Source organism: Doryrhamphus excisus, chromosome 1, assembly GCF_030265055.1.
Source record: "Doryrhamphus excisus isolate RoL2022-K1 chromosome 1, RoL_Dexc_1.0, whole genome shotgun sequence".
NCBI classification, from domain to species: Eukaryota; Metazoa; Chordata; class Actinopteri; order Syngnathiformes; family Syngnathidae; genus Doryrhamphus; species Doryrhamphus excisus.
In genome coordinates, this window is record NC_080466.1 from 21,608,697 (window position 1) to 21,628,269 (window position 19,573).

Here is a 19,573-nt window from a genome sequence, read left to right on the forward strand (position 1 = left end):
TCAGATGACAACTGAATTTTGACCTTTAGGTCACCGCTCATGCGTAAACAACGATGCAAAGTGCTAAGCTAGTCGGCGAATTGCGTCAGATTTTAAGCCCTCGCTAAAGTTTATGGTCACTAAAATGAGTGAAGGAGCTGGATCAAGTAAAAAGGCAAAAACTGGACCAAGTAAAAAGGCAAAAAACATCACTTCCATATGGATATGGATACGTGGATATGTGATACGGATATTATCCATGACTGATAAACATTTGGAAGTGTGCTTGAGGCTGGCTATCAGCAGCTACTGTCCGGACTATGCATCCCTGGCTGGTTCAATTCAGTGCAAGTCATCAAAGTAAACTCAGGTAATTACAAAAAATGTTAATAGTTAATTATGTGTGTTTTGCAATATTGGCTCATTTGGTTATGTAAGGTACATCAACATACATTGTACGTACAAATAATCCTCAATACATTTGAAAATAAATAGATGTTTTGCATTTTTGTAGTGGGTAGATCATTTTGACTCGGTCATTTTAAAAGTAGCTCGCATGCTGAAAAAGTGTGAGCACCCCTGATCTAGAGACTTCACACCATACTTTGCCATGTTTTGTTGCTCCCGGTCCATGGAAAGGAAAGTGGAACAGGGGAAATATTTAATGAGCCCCTCTCAGAGGCTCTTGAACGAAAAGCTAAATTCCTGTAAATATGTTTGGGGAGCTGTTGAACTATGCAGCAGTTACGATGGAGAGGCTAGCCTTTCTTATTTACTCCTGTTTAATTTTACCCATATATGTGACTATAGATCACAATCTCACACATGGAGTGAGAATCCAGGTTGAAGTATCTAATAAAAAGGTTAATCACTACCACATGAAGGAAATAGAAGGTTACTAGCAACACTTAAGCAAAGAAGATTCTCTTGACTGTCATGCCAAGGACAAGAACACCACACCCCCCTGAAGCTTCAACAGTTTAACATGCTTCCAGCGTGTTGCAATCAGCATGTAGCACATGCATGCTGATTGTGTGGAAGCGTGAGAGACAGGCAATCACTACTCAGTCATGCCACGTTGTGAGCGGCCCGGTGGGAGTTGGGAATGCGGCGACAGCACATGAAGCAGTCGTGTGTAATTCAGAGAACTGGCTGATCTCCGTGTCTCTTCCTATTAGGGCTCTCATGCAGGCGGTGGACCAAGTAGTGGCCGCTGGAGCAGATCATGGGTATCTGTCTTTGTACCGTCCCTGTAGCATATGAGCTGGTGGATTGAGGCATTTGTGTTTATAGCTCATCAGTGCCGAGTGCGGCCCTTCTTCATCAGGCCATGATAGCCTGAATAGCAGAGGTCTATGACAGAATGTTAATCTGCGTCGCAGTCAGTAATAAGTCTTTGCTCTCTGCTTTTACAAGTTTTTTATTCCCCTCCTCAATTGTTCTCCCTCTCTCCTTATCCGCTGTTCCAATTTGCACGCCATTTTTCCTTGCAGCACATCAGTAATCTGCTTCCCAACTCTCTTGGATCATTACACGCAGCCTTGTTCTTTGTTCTTGCTTATATGTAAATTTAGTGAGTGGGTGTATGCCCTTAATTCTTAACCCTTGTACATCAAGGTGTTTAAATTTGAATAGTATAATGTTCCGCTGTCACTTAACGCTGCACTTTTATGTGACAAAGAATAGAAGGGTACAGACACACATTGACAGATTTGACATTTTTTCCCTTAGCCACATTGATACTCAGTGGTGTCAAAACAAAGGGAGTCCTCTCTTTCATCATAAACTCTATAAGGACTGGGGGCTCCACTTCATTGTCAAAGCTTATGGACCAGTATACAGAAATATAAAGGTTGGGACTGCTAGTTGAAGTTAAGCTAAAAGCTTTTTAAGTTTTTTTCAGAGTACAGCAAATGTTCCAGCTGTTTAAGCTGCACCAACTAAATTTAGAGAGAAAAACAGATCGGTACATACGTATATAAGCCGCACCAGACTATAAGTTGCACATGTCCACATCATAAAATGGCATATTGTGGAACGCACAAGTCTGTGAGGACCATAGCTCTTGATTTGACAGGTGTCAATCACGAAAATGAAAAAACTCATGACAAGCTTGTCAATCCATTGGAAATCGCAGGAGGTCATTACTCAACATAACAGTCTGACTCTCAGTGTCATTTTACACTAGAGTCATCACACGGCAACTTAACACTAAAAAAATAGGTATGAAATGTACAAGGCACTAATTTTAACAAGTAAAAAAAAGGTTATTTTAACTTCATAATACATTTTGCCCCAGTTTCATTGGTTATTGCTGCTGGTGCACTGCAATTATGTCAGCTTCCCTCTGGGCTTCTTGGGTTCCTTTCACTCCCTCTGGTGGACAAAGGCAGTATTGTATCCCCTACCAGCAATAAACAGTGAAATGCTTTGCTGGGCTGAAATTCATTATGAGATTAAGTTAAAATAGCCGTTTTTTTTATTTTGAACTCGTATTGGTACTTGCTTTGTATATTTCTTACCGAGCTTTTGGGTGTTAAGTTGCTGCGTGATGAATTCACAGTGAGTCAGACCGTGATTGGCAAGCGACACAGTATTTAATGATTAGTTCAGACGTAAAAAAAAGACATCACAAGATTAGAACATAGCCATAAATTAGCGCCACCACCGTATAAGACAGAGGGTTCAAAGTTTAAGAAAAAAGTAGCGGCTTATACACAAGAAATGACAGTACTTGGGGCATAACATTGTCTGTGCAGTCCTTTCCGATCCTTACCGCACTCTATATTAACATATATAATATATTTGTGTGTGCACATATGATAAAAATTGTACAACTGAAAACTTCCCTTGTAAATAAGTGAAGTAAACATTTGCTGAATGGTACGACTTTGGGGACATTTCTACTTTATCATTGTTTTAACCTATAAATTTGAAAATAACTTGTGAATTTGTGTTTTTTGTAAGTCGTTGAGAGAACTGTTCTTTCTTTCCAGAACAATGTCCGTAAAAAGTACAAAATCAGGACCTGAAAGTCGACCATCCACTGCAGCCAGGTCAGTAAAATATGAATTTTACATTTGTATTGATTTGATACTAACCTTATAAAGTAATCAATTGGTTCCAGACCCGACCATGATTAGTGGATTTCTTCAAAGTAGGATTGCTTATTTAGAAATAGAATATTAGTACAGAGGCATAACGATGTCCCATCCAGTATATACCGTATTTTTAAGTGAGGGACAGAAAGTATACTGTAACTGCCCATAGTCTACTGTACTGTTATAGCGTTAGAGTCCATAGCACAGCAAATCCAGAGTTACCCCCAGTGGAATACAATAATGCTGACACACACAAATCGAATACATGCAGTCATCGTGGCAGTATGATTATAATAAATGTTACTTTTACGGCACTCAACTTGCTTGTTTTTTTTTCCTCCTAGCATGTCTCCTCGAGGGGGGAGAGGTCCACCAGCTGGCAGATCCCCGACTGCCGGTAGATTTAAAAACAAGGCTCTTCAACTCAGCCTCTCCAAGAAATTCTGGTTATTATCAATCTCTGTTTCTCATCTACACTGATTAAGAGAAGGAGAGAATCAGTCTCACTGATTGGTGCTTCGGCCACAACACAAGTCCTTAAAGCTCTCCAGCGACTAGTAATGAGCCATGTCAGCTGATTGGACTGCTCATGTTTTTCAATCATTTCCGTCAGCAATTATGTCAAAGCCAACTTAATAGGAATTTTTTTTTAATATTATGTAAAAGAAAAAAGTGTGTAATATTAGACAGGTTATGATAGGAAATCAACTGTGGTGCATTTATGCACATTTCACAGCTCCAAGTCTCCCGTGACTCCAAAAAAGGGCAATGGTAGTGGTGAGGAGAACCGTCGGCGCAGTAAAAGGAGCCTCAGCAACAGTTCAGCAGTGGCTGCCGCCTACATTGCCTACCTCAATAAACTCTTTGGACAGGTCAGTTCAATAACACAACATTACACACAAGCATGACAATAGGTACTTGAGAGTTTAGCTTGGACGTTTATCATCTTCAGCCACCACAGTGGTTTAAAAGTAAATTTAACAGCCGTAAAGGGAGCATTCTCACAAGAAAATGGATAAAGATAAAGTGGAATACGTATGCTGGGGTATAAGTATGCCTCAAGGTATAATATTGAGTTGACATTATCGTTACTGTATATTGTTTTACGGATAGATTCATTTGCTGCACAGACATAGTGACTATTGATTGAGAATTTAACCACAGGGGGTCTGCAGCGAACCGTGACAACACATGAAGGAACACGTTGTTTGAAGGCAGTAATTGCTGTTAGAGAACAGGTCAAATGAATATGAAAAGTCAATATTATAACTGACTCTAGTAATTCAAATATAAGATAGCCAAATGAAACTGCAAAGTAAAACCTCAAGAAATAATTCGACTAACGTGGACTGGCTGGCACGCTGCCCAGCTTGACTCACGTTTTGTCATTGCCGCTGTTCCTACTCAAGCCAGTGGTAGCATTGGCATTGGCTGTACTTATTTTGGTGTTTTCATCCTAATCGACAAGCAATGACATCCTCATCGGCTTTAAAGTGGGTGGAGTGGTCAAACGTTTGTATCAGTTGGAAACAAATATTAGGACTTTAGTTAGCCAAGGACAAAGTGAATTAAAAAGTTTCACCACTAACAATGTTATGACACTAATATTTCTCCAGAGAAACATCTAACATACAAATCCCTTCTCTATATTAATGCTTAAAAAGTCAATTATGTACTAAGAAGCCAGGACAGAGACGCATGTACAGTGGAACGTCTGTTTTCATCATGGATACATTCAAGTGAGACAATTCATCCATTTTAGGCACCCATAAATATTAACACAAAACATATTTTTATAGAGAATAATTATAGATTTACATGCAGAACACAAAGCAACATACATATAAATGATTAATTAAATGGACAAGGACAATCACACACACTAGCGCAGCTCATTATCTGTTATGATTCGCTGTTAAACTATTCCTCATACAACCTATGTTACGTTTACATAACAATCCTACACTTTAACACGTGCTACTGTCGTACTTTGTGTAACCCACTTGGTCGCGCCAGCCCCTCGTTCCGACCTGGTCTCAAACCAAGGTCCATAGAGCTAGCCATTGAGCTAAAAGCCGGGACTCTTAAGGAATTAGAAAGTGAGCTTTATCGACATACATGTGTTCTAGCACTTGCAACTTGCAACACATCCTAATTTTTTAAAAAGCACAGATTCCTCTAACATTCAGAAATACGCAGTGTGCTTGAACACCTCATCACACAACATGTAGATGCTTTGTTTTGGCACTCGACTAATTTGTTAGTTGCGTGGTATCATCACAGGCGATCTTCAACAACTTACTGAGCTGAAGTCTCATGAGTTAGTATTGTGCAACTACTGTGCAACTACTACTTAGATACCATACTATACGTACTTGGGTTGAATTTCCCAAAAACTTTTAGGGGCTTAAGGGAACTTAAATAAATATTTAGACAGATACACACCTTTGTCTAAGTGCATTATGTATTTTATTCTGCTTTGTTGTGCTTCCTGTTATTACCATCATGGCAATATCGCTTTCATCGCGGAACCTTATGAGCCCCTAGTGAGACTTCATTACAAAACTAAAAGCTTTTTCATAAACGTCTTCATCACAGGGGAAGGATTTACAAAAGATAAGAGCGCAATCTTCACCAAAGGGAGTCATCTGCTTGAACATTTTAATGATGTTTTTAACTAGGTTTCTTCATAACTAACAGGGTTGTTTTGTTATTTTAAAGCCCATTTACAGGAGTTGCCAACAGCTCCACAATGACCTTGTGTGCTTCCTACCCTGTCACAACCCCCGGCTTTCAATTCACCGCTACACAGGTATAAGGCACAGTATTGGGACCATGTGTGCAGTGTTATTATTTGCTGCTGAGAGCCTGAGTGAAGGAGACCATCCATCCTGCAGTGATCCTAATCCCTGCCTCAGTATTAATTAGCCCCTTAGCTAAGTTTACTGTCAGCCCTCATTAGAGGAGGCTGGACAGGACAAATGGAGAATGAAAACGAGTGAGTGACACTGCTACAACCGAAGAGTTGCAAAGGGCAAAAGAGTGTTCACTAGGTTGGTGGGAATGACATTTAGAGTGCAGACATTCCAGCTGCATCATGCTTGCTTGAACGTCACATTTACGTACGTGTGACTTTGCGTCCACATACCTCTCATACAGTATGTCCTGTATGCTTGAGAAGCTGCAGGGAACTCAATAGGCCATCTGAAGGCAGACAGAATGAAATTAACCGTTAATGGGCTCATTCCGATGGGTGCATCGAAAGTCCGCATGGCACGCCATCTAATCCTTTCTGGATGAAAAAAAATCCAATTAATGTGTTGACCTTGCTATCTAAATATGCCCTTGTGGACTGGAGAATCTTTTACAGGGTAAACATCACCGCTACAACCCGAGCAGCTAGAGCCCCTTTTATGTTGCAATGTTGAAAACAATATTAAAAATGAAGACATTTGTATAAATCAAAAGTAGTGGAGCGCTTGAAGAAATAGTGTGATCACTGCTGGCACAGACACCTTGAATAACTGTTTGCATGCTTGCCATGTGGACCGGCTTCTAAAACCACCACAGGAGTCGATACTAGTCCTGAGGTGTTGGAGCACTTCAACAAAATTCAACTGAGGTAAATAAAAATGACTTGATTTATGTATTTATGAGTGCAGATTAAAAGAAAGTATGGGACGTTTTAAATGCATTTCATTATCATTACTTGGCTCAGATACCAGTAGTTGTGTTTTCTATTGCCACAGACTGCTCCTGCAGAGCCAGGATTTTTCACTTTTGTTACCATTGAGAGATTTTTCAAGGGAAAACATACAAATTCTAAGGACTAAAATGAGGTATGTTCTGGTGTGTATGCTCTTGCTTTCATTTGTCTGCTGCACATTTTAATTCCTCAACAAGAAGTTAGCATGATGTTGGATGATGTTGTTGTATGATGTAGCGGTCATATCTCTTCTCAGGTACACCCACAGTCCAAAAACTTCCAATTGCATTAGAGACTCTAAACCAGGGGGTTCCGAACCCGCAGGTTGATCCATTTTTAAATGCCTCGTGTCAAAGTATAAAAATACAACAGACTATGGATGTATGGCCCCCATATAATATGTACTTAACTGTTTTGTACTTGGGCCGCATGGTGTGTGAGTGGTTAGCACGCAGGCCACACAGCTAGGAGACCTGGGTTCAATTCCACCCTCTGCCATCTCTGTGTGGAGTTTGCATGTTCTCCCCGTGCATGCGTGGGTTTTCTCTGGGTACTCCGGTTTCCTCCCACATTCCAAAAACATGCTAGGTTAATTGGCGACTCTAAATTGTCCATAGGTATGAATGTGAGTGTGAATGGTTGTTTGTCTATATGTGCCCTGTGATTGGCTGGCGACTAGTCCAAGGTGTACCCCGCCTCTCGCCCAAAGACAGCTGGGATAGGCTCCAACACCCCCGCGACCCTCGTGAGGAAAAGCAGCAGAAAATGAATGAATGAATGAATGAATGTTTTGTACTTGGGCCGCATGGTGTGTGAGTGGTTAGCACGCAGGCCACACAGCTAGGAGACCTGGGTTCGATTCTCCGCTCGAGTTTGCATGTTCTCCCCGTGCGCAGGTTTCCTCCGGCTACGCCGGTTTCCTCCCACGTTCCAAAAAACATACATGCATGGCGACTGTCCAGTCTCTACTTCCGGATGCGATTCAGAATCACTGTAGGTTGAAAGCAGACATTTTAAATACATAAATCGCTCTTTGTTATGAAGTCCTATACTGTTAGCTAGCGGCACAAATGGGAACTCCTTTTAAGTACTCGCTAGTGTGACCAACTACAGGCGGGTCATGGGTGGAACAGACCATTTTCGTGGGAACCACGAAATCCAAAGAAATACAGCTGAATAGGTGCAGATTCTGGAAGACCTATTAACCTGTGTGTGCTGGATTTTGTGTGTAGCTGCTCTATAGAGGTCCACAATTAAAAAAAGGGCAGAAAAATGAGCATAATAGGCTCCCTTTAATGTAAAATGCAAATGATTCATAACTTCTACTTTAATAAGCAGTCATTTCATCAATGTTTAACAGTTACAAACCAGTGCACAGTTTTTATTAAAACACATTTCTTCATTCCTAAATTTAGTCAACGGTTGTCCAAAGTGTGGTCTGGAGGCCATTGCCCTGCAGCTCCTTTTTTATTGGTCGGTCTACCGCACATCGCAGAGATATAAAAACCCAGCAAAAATGAAAATTGTAATGATTCATAATGGATACTATTTGTTACTTCTGCTGCTTGTCACAGGCTTTGATTATACAGACTGAAATGTAATTTAGTCTCATAATGTTGCAGTTGCATGAAAGACAAAATGATCGGAGCTTTGATATGCTTCCTAAGCTGGGGTGTCAGTCAAGTCTCTTTGAGCTTATAGATATATCCTCAGGCTTAGAGCAAAGCAACGTCGCCATAAGTCCTATATGAGGATGAGTGAGTTTCCATGTTCCTCGCTTCCCCCAGTGGATGCAGCAATGCTTTAGGAGACAAATGGTGCATTCAAAGTGATTGAGTGGAAACAATGTATCTTAGGAAGTAAGTGTATTTACTTAAGGCATACAGATCTTGATGAAACTATTAATTTAATTGCTGGTTCGTCTTTCAAATCATCTGAGCATTACATATGCAAATTCAATCCAGTGCATGTTTACAAATATGCAAATGAGACAATTGTTTCAAGGACCGAGGCAAGTGAACCACAATTATACTCATGAGGAAACAAACAAGGCACTTCTCTCTTTAAAAAGATTGTTTTTGTTCTTCTGTTGACTGACTCGGGTGCCTTTCTGCCCTGTTTGACATGCAAACAAAACTATTGGATAACATACTATTCATCCTTTAGCTACTTATACTTCCTATTAATGGAGAGATGTGCTCCTGGTTGGTGTGTGTGTGTTTGTTGTGGTTGGTGACGGTGGGGTGGAGGAGAAATAGAGGGAAAGTCGGCCTGAGCAAATGTCAAAACAAGGTACAGAATACTGAATGTTTTACACACACAATGCCAAATGCAAATGATGCCTGGCAAACATATGCGGCCGTCTTTCTGTGTCTGTTTCTTTTGTGACAGAACAAGATCTGTACGACTCACCATGTCATTTGTTCCTGTGTGGGTATGCATTTGTGTTTATATGGGCTAAGCGTATGCCGGGTCCCTCTGGAGGCTGCAGTTGTAGTTGAGTGTATTTGTGTGTGTAGGAGTGTATGATCTTGCGTCATTTTGCAAATTAGAAAGAAACGTTGCAGGGTGAAATCCCATTAGAGTTTGCTGTCAGCATGCGGCTGAGCTGACACGATATGCATGTTATTCTAATTTGGTAGTCCCAAACAGATTATCACTGGGATGCTTTCTCAGGAGAATTTTTTCCATTTTAAAGTCACCTTGATTTTTATTTCCTGTCATCTGACACTGTCACTGACACTGTAACTACCAATGTGTTTCTTCCTCGTGCTGCACAGGAGAGAGAGCTGATGCCGCTGGAGTTAGATGGTAAGATGTCATGTTTTGCATCATGATGACACACAGTCAAATATGCACAATTACATCACAGAACTTTGACGGAATCCCTTCCTGCCAAGATTGCCATTGCACAAAGTAGACTGTATCTGCTTTCATGTTATTTTAAAGACTTTCTGAAATGTATGTAAGTATTATTAATCATTAATTATTAATCATTCCCATGACCCATTTTGCTAAAGGTTCCTGATTAATCCATTAGAGTCCAGAGTAGAAAAAAGAAAAAAGTTAGGATAATCCACAAACCATTTACTCATGAAAGGTCAGACGAAAACTGAAACATATGAAAAAAAAAAAGTAATTCCCATTTCCAAAACTATAAACAAATACATTTTGCAACATAAGCTTCTTAGATGTATTACTTCCTTATTGTTGATGCAGCTATACTTTGTGTAAACTAAGTATAGCAAGATTTGGTGTTGGGTGTATGATCTAAGACGGCTGAATAAACATACAGTAAAATTCGGGCTGGTATCGGAAATACCGATCCAAAACCAATCATTTTAAAACACAGTATATTTAAAGCCACAGCTTACTGGAGCTCAGAGCATGGAAATACAAGACATCGGAGCAATGTATTTATTTACTTTAAACTCTAAAATATAATGAGTTAAAGTGACGTTATTTACAACATAGCCATGCTACGATACAAGCAGACTAAAAAATACATTAAATTCATTCATTTCATTAAAATGATTAACAACTACTATAAGAATGCTAACAAAATCACAACTCATAGTTACATGAAGATTCAAACATAAAAAGGTACATAACTGCTAGTTTGCTTAGTGGTATGAAATTTGGTTCAGGTTCTTCCCACATACTATATAATAGTATATAATATTATATTATATAATATACTATATAATATTGCCGGACCGGCAATGTGTGGCAGAAAAATATAGCAAATATAAAATAATACAACGGGGCTGAAAACAAATGTTAAGTACAGGGAAAATATAACTCACCCGCTGAAACAGTGGGAGGCCTGAGCTTGTTTCGTTGAGACGAGATGGTCCCATCTAGGTGTGATGGGAGACAGTGAGTAAATTATTTATAATAAATTATTTATTATTTCTGTGCGGCTGTGCAGCCCGGTAGCAAATGCGCCAGCCTGGCGGTTGGGGACCCCTGCATAACAGTGAAGAAAACCAAAGTTGAGTAAAAAAAAAAAAAAAAAAGGAGTAGCAGACATTAAAATATAACATCTGTACATTCATACAGAGCTAAAAACAAGGCTAAAAGCGGGGCACAGCAGATATATCAGGTATTATTATTATTCGTGAAGCATTAATTTATTTAGTTACTTATTTCATAGGCATATTTGGTTTGAACAACTCTAATAACAACAGTGCTTAGCGCCGCTTCACATTCCATATTTTCATCCCTTTGTACCTGGATCGTGCCTGACGGCAACGCCGGAGGACTCTGCCCTCGCAGCATCTGACACTGTGCTCTGACCGCTCTCCTCTTTGGTGCGCCTGACAAATGCCTCATATTCAGTGTTGAGGTTCAATCAGAGAGGTTAAAGAAGGTTTGTTGTGTTGCCACGACTCCTTACCGTTTCTTGACAAATATCACACACAGCATCGTATGATCGGCCATCTTTTTAACAGACAGAAGAAAAAGTAGTTCCCATCAACCGCAAATCATTTAGACGAGATCTCAACAGTTTAGCCACTTTCCACTACGTTTCTGATACTATGCTTTCTGTACATTGCCTCAAATGACGGAAGTATCAAAAGTATCAATATTTGGATTTGAAAATCTACTTTAGAGCACAAAGATCTGGTATCAGTAAGTATTTCAGTATTGATCCGCACATCACTATAAAATGCAACAGTTTTGTGAACTATTGTACAAAAACCGCGACAGTCTATGAGGTCCAAGACAAAATTTGAGTGAAAATTTTCATCTAAAACTGAATCTGTACTGTACGGCTGTACTGTATTAATTTGGGTCACCTTATATTTGGTCGACAGTCATGAAACAGGTGGCACCACACAACTCCAAGTCCAAGTATTTCATCCTGTCACTCACACTGGTGATGTGGAGAAATGCAGCCATGACACAGGGACCCTTTGGAAAAGTGTCCCAAAGGTTGCAAGATAATGGTGATCAAGCTGACAAGCAGCGAAAAAATACCCTTTTTTTTATTGCAGTATACTAGTTGCTACTATACTGAATACACAATCTAAAAAAATACATTTGAATGACGTTGTCTTTGATTTTTCCTAAAGCAGAGTCGTCTTATATTCATTTCAGTCTGAACATTGTTGGGGGAGTTGAGTATGAGTTTATTTCTATTTGACTCTTGGGAATCACCATTTGAAAGTTTCTGATTGCTGTAATTTGTGTGTGGGTGTCAGAACTGCGAGAGGCCTTCAAGGAGTTTGACTACGATGCGGATGGCTTCATCCATTACAAAGACATTGCCGACTGCATGAGGACCATGGGCTACATGCCGACAGAGATGGAACTCATTGAAATCATCCAGCAAATCAAGATGAGATGTGTGTATTCATTTTTGGGCTCTGTGTGTGTGTGTGTGTGTGTGTGTGTGTGTATTGGTGCATGTTTTCCATTTTCCCTTAGTTGATATGCCATGTGCAAATGACTGATGGGTCCTTCTCAGGTGAGCAAGTGTGAGTAATATGTAATGTGTCTTAGTGTGTATTGCACTTTTTCCCCCCGTCCCTGTACAGAATTGATGTTTGTCTTTGAAGTCGGGTACATTGGAGACATTTTTTCAGACTGATTAATGGCCCTTACCCTGCATGTGCGCCACTATATGAGTGTGACTCTGCATGTTCAAGTATGTGTTGAAATATTCCCTCTCAGTGGTTTCAATCAGGGCTTTCCATCCTTTTAGTAAAGCAGTGGTATACCTCTGCGTGCTTTTAAGGGTCATTTTATGAATTCCTGTCATAGATTTGGAGGAAAGGAGTAACATATTTCTACAGTGTCGGAGAAAGGCAGTAAAAAACCAGTCAAATCCAGCCTATGCGCCCTTGATCTACCAGGAGGTTAGATCAAATCTACACAACTAAAGTGTATATAAAAAGTCCTCTCTCTCTTAGATGATATATCCCAGACACCCAAACAAAACTAATCGTGGAACAAAACTAGAAATGCATGGTCACAGATGCACCTTGTGTCCCATCTGCAACCTCCATATAAGTACATAGTATTCTATGTTGTGGCACCATAACTTGCCAACAATGTGGTTTGTTGCTTTGCTTACGGTTCATCCAGAACTCATTAGGATCAATGCAAAAAGCTGATAAATGTGTTTTGTAAAAGGGGTGTTCTTGGGGAGAGAGGTTCGATTTTGCAGTGACGTTAATGTGGGTACACATGGTGTTTTGTCATTTTCCCTCGTCTCTTCCATCTTCCCGCTCCTTCGTAAGCGCGTTGGTGACGTAAGTAAACGTGAGACGATTCCTCAGGGCAGAGAAAATTATTTTTTGTAAATCGAGGTACCCAAATGACTCCAGGAATCATTTCCCCTCTATTTCAGATTGCAGTAGCATAGGATATATCGGCTTAATGACCACATACGAACGAGTCCTGGGTTGCATTTGAAAAAATCTGAAATGTTACTGTTCACATCGGCATGAAAAAAAAATCAGATACAGGTCACACATGAGCCAAAAAAAAAAAAAACGTTTTGACATGCATTGTGTCATGTAAGAGGATTTAAATGTCATCAATATTACAATTAAAGACAAACAGGCCAAACACAAATACAATTATTGTCTTTGAAATGAATGATTCCCATGCATAATTTGAATGTAATATGCAGTGTCAATCAATACCACTATGATATTTCTGTCCCATTGGGTTTGAAGAATTAAAAAAAATAAAAAAGGTTTAGCCACAGAACAATACCTCTCACAGTGGAAAAAAACATGGGCGTGTAATCATGTTGGTGAAGCATTTTCGCTGTCGTCTGCAGGGACCTGAGTCCAGATGGTTTGTGTCTTTGTATCTACTTTATTGGATTCACCTGGTGAAGCACGTTTAAAAACATTTTTAACACTTAGATTGGTACAATGACAAGTGCAAGCAACAACAAAGTAGAACTGGAGAGAAGTACGTCCTTCAGATTCTTCACAATATGGTGACTCACAATATTAGAAATGTAATCAGAATGAGTGGATAAACATTATTTAAATGACGCAGGAAAGCATAGCGATAAGTGGAACTATTATGACAAACAAGAGATTGTTGTGTTTCCTGATACTATGTTTCATTCTGTGTAGTATGAATTATTCATGCAGTCACTAATGCATTCATTTGGCTCTCCAGGGAGAATGGCTTACTTATTTTCCTTTAACTCATCATAGAGAAAACAGTACGATGAAACATACTTTTTTTTCCCCATGACCGGCCAAGCACTTTTAACTGGAAGAATGATATTATTCTGAAAATACCTTTTATACAGCGATTATAGGCTTGACCTACTTAAGCAAGGAAATTATTTAATGCAGTGTCAGGATCCTCCCAGACTGCTGCTCCACAAGTGTAGAACCAGCCAAAAATATACCTAAGAGCGTCATGTGCTGCCTCAAAATCACATAATTAGCTCCCATATATTTCTGTTCAAATTACAAATTAGATGGTGGCATTTATGACTAAACTTGACGAAATGTGCTTGATGTGCTGTTGTGTCCACTACAAGGCTAATAATCCTCACAGCAATAATTACGTTAGCGAATGATTACATGTACATCTATCAGGTTAGATAGTGAAAACAGAGCCAGTTTATTAGTCTGTACCCTTTGTGTGTCTAATCAGCATCCGCCTCCTTTTGTATTCATTCCATGTGATAATTGCGATGAGGACAAGCAAGAGTCAACGGTCTCAGCATCATTACAGCCTACATGTTTTATCTGCATCCATTAACCTTTCTCAAACAACCTTCGAATGGTCACGTGTATTTACTGCTTGCTACTATTTGCTTCACATAACCGAGCTGCCAACATTTGGTCTTTGTCATCCAGTAGATTCCCCCACGCACCCACTGCCAGGTTACCAAACAGATGATATTAGAGCAGAGGTAGGGAACCTATGGCTCGGGAGCCAGGTAGGGCTCTTTTGATGACTGTATCTGGCTCTCAAGCATTTCTTACCACAATAAAAATGCATTTTTGCTAACATTTAAAAGTAAACATCACAGAAATGACTGTTAAAAATAATATTCAAAATCAACAACTTTCTTATGCATTTTAATTCGTCCATCTATATTCTGCTGCAATACGGCCAATCATATCTATCTTTCCTGATGATATTTTCCAGGTCAAACACCAAAACTTGATTATTACTGGGTAATGCTGTAGTCTACCTCGGTCATTGAGATGTCAAAAAAACATGTAAATGTAGACTTTCCTCCTTTAGTCAAATAGCTAAAGCTGCAGAACCAAGCCTTCTGGTGAAGATGGCCAAAAGAAGGAAATACGTGTACTGAATACGGTTCAAAACTATGCAGCAGCAGAAGTTGCATTAATGGCAGCAAGTATTTGATTTATTATTAGACACTGCGCTGCTCACGAAAGTATGCTGGCCACACCCCATTGGCGTGGGGTAGTGTGCCTGGTCTACGTAATTAGAGCCCATTATATCTAAAACTGTTGGTCCTACATAAAAATGCACACATTTTATTGCATTCAAAATGTATATGGCTCTCACAGATACACATTTAAAAATATCTGGCCTTCATGGCTCTCTTAGCCAAAAAGGTTCCCGACCCCTGTATTAGAGGCTGACTGATGGGGGATTTTTAGATTTTTAGGGATTTATACAGAAAAAAGACAACATCCCAATATATCAGCCGATATCTGATATTCGGGCTGATAACTGATAAATGGGCCGATATATGTAGGAGAAGCAGTCAAATACTGTACAGTACACTGCATAATGTATATACTGTACATGAACATAAATAATACCCAAAATAAGTTTTGACACCAAGAAGCAGAAGACGACTAAATTAAAATAAATATATTATGTATTTATAAAATGCTCATTCACAAAAACATCTTACTAATATTATTCATTCATTCATTTCTACCAAGCTGGACACCCTGGACGGGTCGCCAGCCAATCACAAGGTACATATAGACCAGGGGTCTGTATATACCAGCTCGGGTCTGGGTGAGACAGGGCCGCATCAGGTTTTCCAAAAAAAACGCATTTATTAAAAACAAAAAATTTTAAAAAATGGTTCCAATTTTCTACAAGAAAAGCTCTGATAAAACATTCCACTGTTATATCTTACTTTTTATTTTTCTACACAAAATAAGATGAAAAATAAATGAACAAATCAAGAATAAAGAAAATCAATCAGTAATAAATAAATAAATATAATAATAATAATAAAACAGCAAATAATAAAAACTTAAGAAACCACATATAGTTGGTGGGTAGACAAATTATTTTTTTAGTCACTATAGTCACATTTATACTCTTTTTATTTACAACATATTGCGCAACTGCAGGGTCTTGAGACACATGCTAACTCGCAAACTAGAGAGCTAGCGACCTAAACGGTAGCCTTCAAGTTATTTCCTTTAAACTTAAATAGCCAAAAACTTACCACTTCCACACGGATAGGGAGGATAACTATTAACAGTTATTTAACCTTTAACATGAACATTAATCAAACGTAATCATTTTTTCTGGGTACATGATACCATACAGCATCCATATCAAACTTGCGCGGGCCGCACTAACATTAAACTTTCATATCAAGGCGGGGGCCTCAAACTAGTGTCCTGCGGGCCACATTTGGCCCACGTGTTTGAGACCCCTGATATAGACAAACAACCATTCACACTCACATTTATACCTATGGACAATTTGGAGTGGCCAATTAACCTAGCATGTTTTTGGAATGTGGGAGGAAACCGGAGTACCCGGAGAAAATCCACGCATGCACGGGGAGAACATGCAAACCCCACACAGAGATAGATGCCCTAGGGCAGAATCGAAGTCGGGTCTCCAAGCTGTGTGGCCTGCGCGCTAACCACTCGTACCACAACTACTCCTAACCACTCATATTTTCTTGCTATTTAAATATTCCATCTGCGGCCACTAAGTCTTTGCCAACAGCTGAAAAACAACAATAAAACAAACATGGTCCTACGGTGGCGAATAATTTTCCTGCAATCGTGTACTAGTTGGTATGTGTTACTGTCGTCACCAACTCAAATGTTCGAGAGTCTAACAAGCATATCCGTAGGTAGACGTCAAGTGAAGTCAGAGCGAAAAATGACATACAAGCATTCAAAAACGAAAAAACTAAATCTACCAGCATACTAAAACCAACTTAAACATTGTTAGAACTCGAAAATGCTTTCCACATACTGTTTGATCTAAATGCTCCAAATCTGCAAGTGCCCTATTATTCAACAAACACCATACACATACCGACAAGATTACTTCTTTGTTGCAAGAAAACCAAATGGACAAATGGGGGGTGGGGGGGTCTGCACCAGCCAAACCGACGTGACGTGATCGTGTTGATGATGGACACAAAGAAGAATGTATTCATGCAGACTGACTTGGTGTAAGAACTCAAATAGACATGTTAGCAATCTTCTACATTCATTATGTCCCACGCAAGCTTGTTTTCAACTATTTCATATCTTTATGCAACACACCATGCACACTCGCACAACTGGAGCAAATAATTTCAGCGGCATGCACCATAATTTGCAATAATCTGCCAACCATTGTAGAACAATACGTGGTCGTACTGAAATGTTTGCCTCCCCTCCCCATCCCAACACTGGAAGCGACACGAACCGCTTCAGGTCACATGGTTGCAACCCGGCAGAAATTGCTCAGCATGATTTTCGCCTTTCAACATAACTGAAGTTAGCAGGTTTCATCAATTGCTGCAAGAATTTTTATTTATTTCTTTACAAGATTAAAATCCCAATACATCTCAGTACTCAGCAGTAAAAAATGTGAATACTTTATTTTGGCCAGAGGAACAGTAAAGTAGTTGAGTAAATAGCAATACCTGATCTTGAAACAACAGCTTTTTCTATGCTAAAAGATAAACATTAGAAGAGTTAACTTGCTGCTGAGACATTCATTTGTTCTGCTGCCCTCAAGTGGCTGAGAACTATGATATTTAAACACTTTTATGTGCAACAAAAAGGCTTTTTTTTCAGTGTTAAACACTGTTGAAGTCGCCTACCTGTAGTGTTGGTAATGTGATGTCTTTCTCCAGGGGGTGGCCATGTAGACTTTGATGACTTCTGTGAGTTAATGGGCCCAAGGATGCTGGCTGAGACTGCACACATGGTCGGCCTCAAGGAGCTGCGTTGTGCCTTCAAACAGGTAAGGACCATTCATACGGTGTTTACATTATACAGACATACATTATTTTGCCATGTTCAAACCCCGAACTAGCAACATGCCTTCATGGTAACGGTTAGGTAAAATGTGAACGTCATCTCGCCATTTAATGGGCCGAACAACATAACAACTGAAGAATTTGGCTTTAAAATCGTATAAGTATCGTTATTGGTTGTTATTTACCTTTAAATAAACTTGTGTTGTGAAGCTGTGATGACGCAGGGATAATTTATCGCTAGCAACCCGGAAGTTGTTAGCCCACGAGTGGTGGTCGATTCTACTAATATTTGTATCGATCTGATATCAAATATCTAAATGGCTAATTATTGCAAACACGGATACTGTTTTCAATACTTGAAAATGGTCGATGATTGAATAATTTGTGATGTTTCCTTTAATAAAGAATAAAATAACAGGACAAACAAAAATAATACATGTCAACAAACTGGCCCGTTATAGGACAATGTAACAATATCAACAAAGCTATATGCCCTTTTCCCTGCATGCATTATAAATATTCATTCATTGATTTTATACCGCTTATCCTCACAAGGGTCACGGGGTGGGATGCTGGAGCCTATCCCAGCTGTCTTCGGGCAAGAGGCGGGGTACACCCTGGACTGGTGGCCAGCCAATCACAGGGCACATATAGACAAACAACCATTCACACTCACATTCATACCTATGGACAATTTGGAGTGGCCAATTAACCTAGCATGTTTTTGGAATATGGGAAGAAACCTGAGTACCCGGAGAAAACCCACACATGCACGGGGAGAACATGCAAACTCCACACAGAGATGGCCGAGGGGGGAATTGAACCCAGGTCTCCTAGCTGTGAGGTCTGCGTGCTAACCACTCATCCGCAAAATAACAAACTGCTACCATATCGGCTTTCATTCAAATCAATTGGCCTTCTAGCTTCAAATCCATCCTGGAAGTGGATTTTTGTTGTGATATATGATACAGTAAACCTCGGATATATCGGACTCGGATATATCGGAAATTCGCTCACAACGGACAGATAAAAAAGAACCGATTTTTCTGTAATGCATTTCCGATAAAAAGTCATTGCATATATCGGATTTTTTATAACGGATTTCGCCTATTTCGGACAAAATCTCCAGTCCCGTTCCAATGCATTTCCATTCAATTTCCCTCGCATATATCGGATGGCCGCATCGTGGCGCTCCGATTCGCCGAATCGTGACAGGCCGCTATACGACGTCATTTGCAGCGTTTGCAGCGTTGCCTGCGCGTCCAGGTACATTGGAAACATAGTCAAGGAAGTGCCTTTTTATAACGGATAAAATCCGATTTACGCATAAACCGGATATAAATCCGATATATGCGTAAAACGGACATTTTCCGGTATACGCATATAACGGATTTCGCTTATATCGGACAAAACCAGTGGGAACAATTGAATCCGATATATCCGAGGTTTACTGTACTACTTGTGGTGTCAATACTATCAGAAATCCAATCATATTCCCACACCAATTATTATTTGAAAATAATAATAAGTTTGCATGTTCTCCTCGTGTAAAAACCCGGGTTTTCTCCGGGTACTCCGGTT

General features: G+C 39.7%; 2 protein-coding genes across 2 annotated transcripts in view; one reads left to right on the top strand and one right to left on the bottom strand.

Moving 5' to 3' along the window:
* The window catches only part of doc2d (double C2-like domains, delta), a 68,633-nt gene extending 50,380 nt beyond the window's left edge, over positions 1-18,253 (bottom strand). The window contains exons 1-2 of the mRNA XM_058065458.1: positions 18,178-18,253; positions 17,834-17,966 (exon numbers count right to left, since the gene is read on the bottom strand). The gene's annotated coding sequence lies outside the window, so the exon portion shown is untranslated. The remainder of the gene's footprint in view (positions 1-17,833; positions 17,967-18,177) is intronic.
* LOC131123581 (calcium-binding protein 2-like) overlaps positions 1-19,573 on the top strand; it is a 37,061-nt gene that overhangs the window by 3,784 nt on the left and 13,704 nt on the right. The window contains exons 2-7 of the mRNA XM_058065480.1: positions 2,976-3,035; positions 3,425-3,526; positions 3,817-3,952; positions 9,567-9,597; positions 11,994-12,137; positions 17,867-17,976. Of these exons, the coding sequence (XP_057921463.1) occupies positions 2,980-3,035; positions 3,425-3,526; positions 3,817-3,952; positions 9,567-9,597; positions 11,994-12,137; positions 17,867-17,976 (579 nt within the window). The 5' untranslated portion in view covers positions 2,976-2,979. The remainder of the gene's footprint in view (positions 1-2,975; positions 3,036-3,424; positions 3,527-3,816; positions 3,953-9,566; positions 9,598-11,993; positions 12,138-17,866; positions 17,977-19,573) is intronic.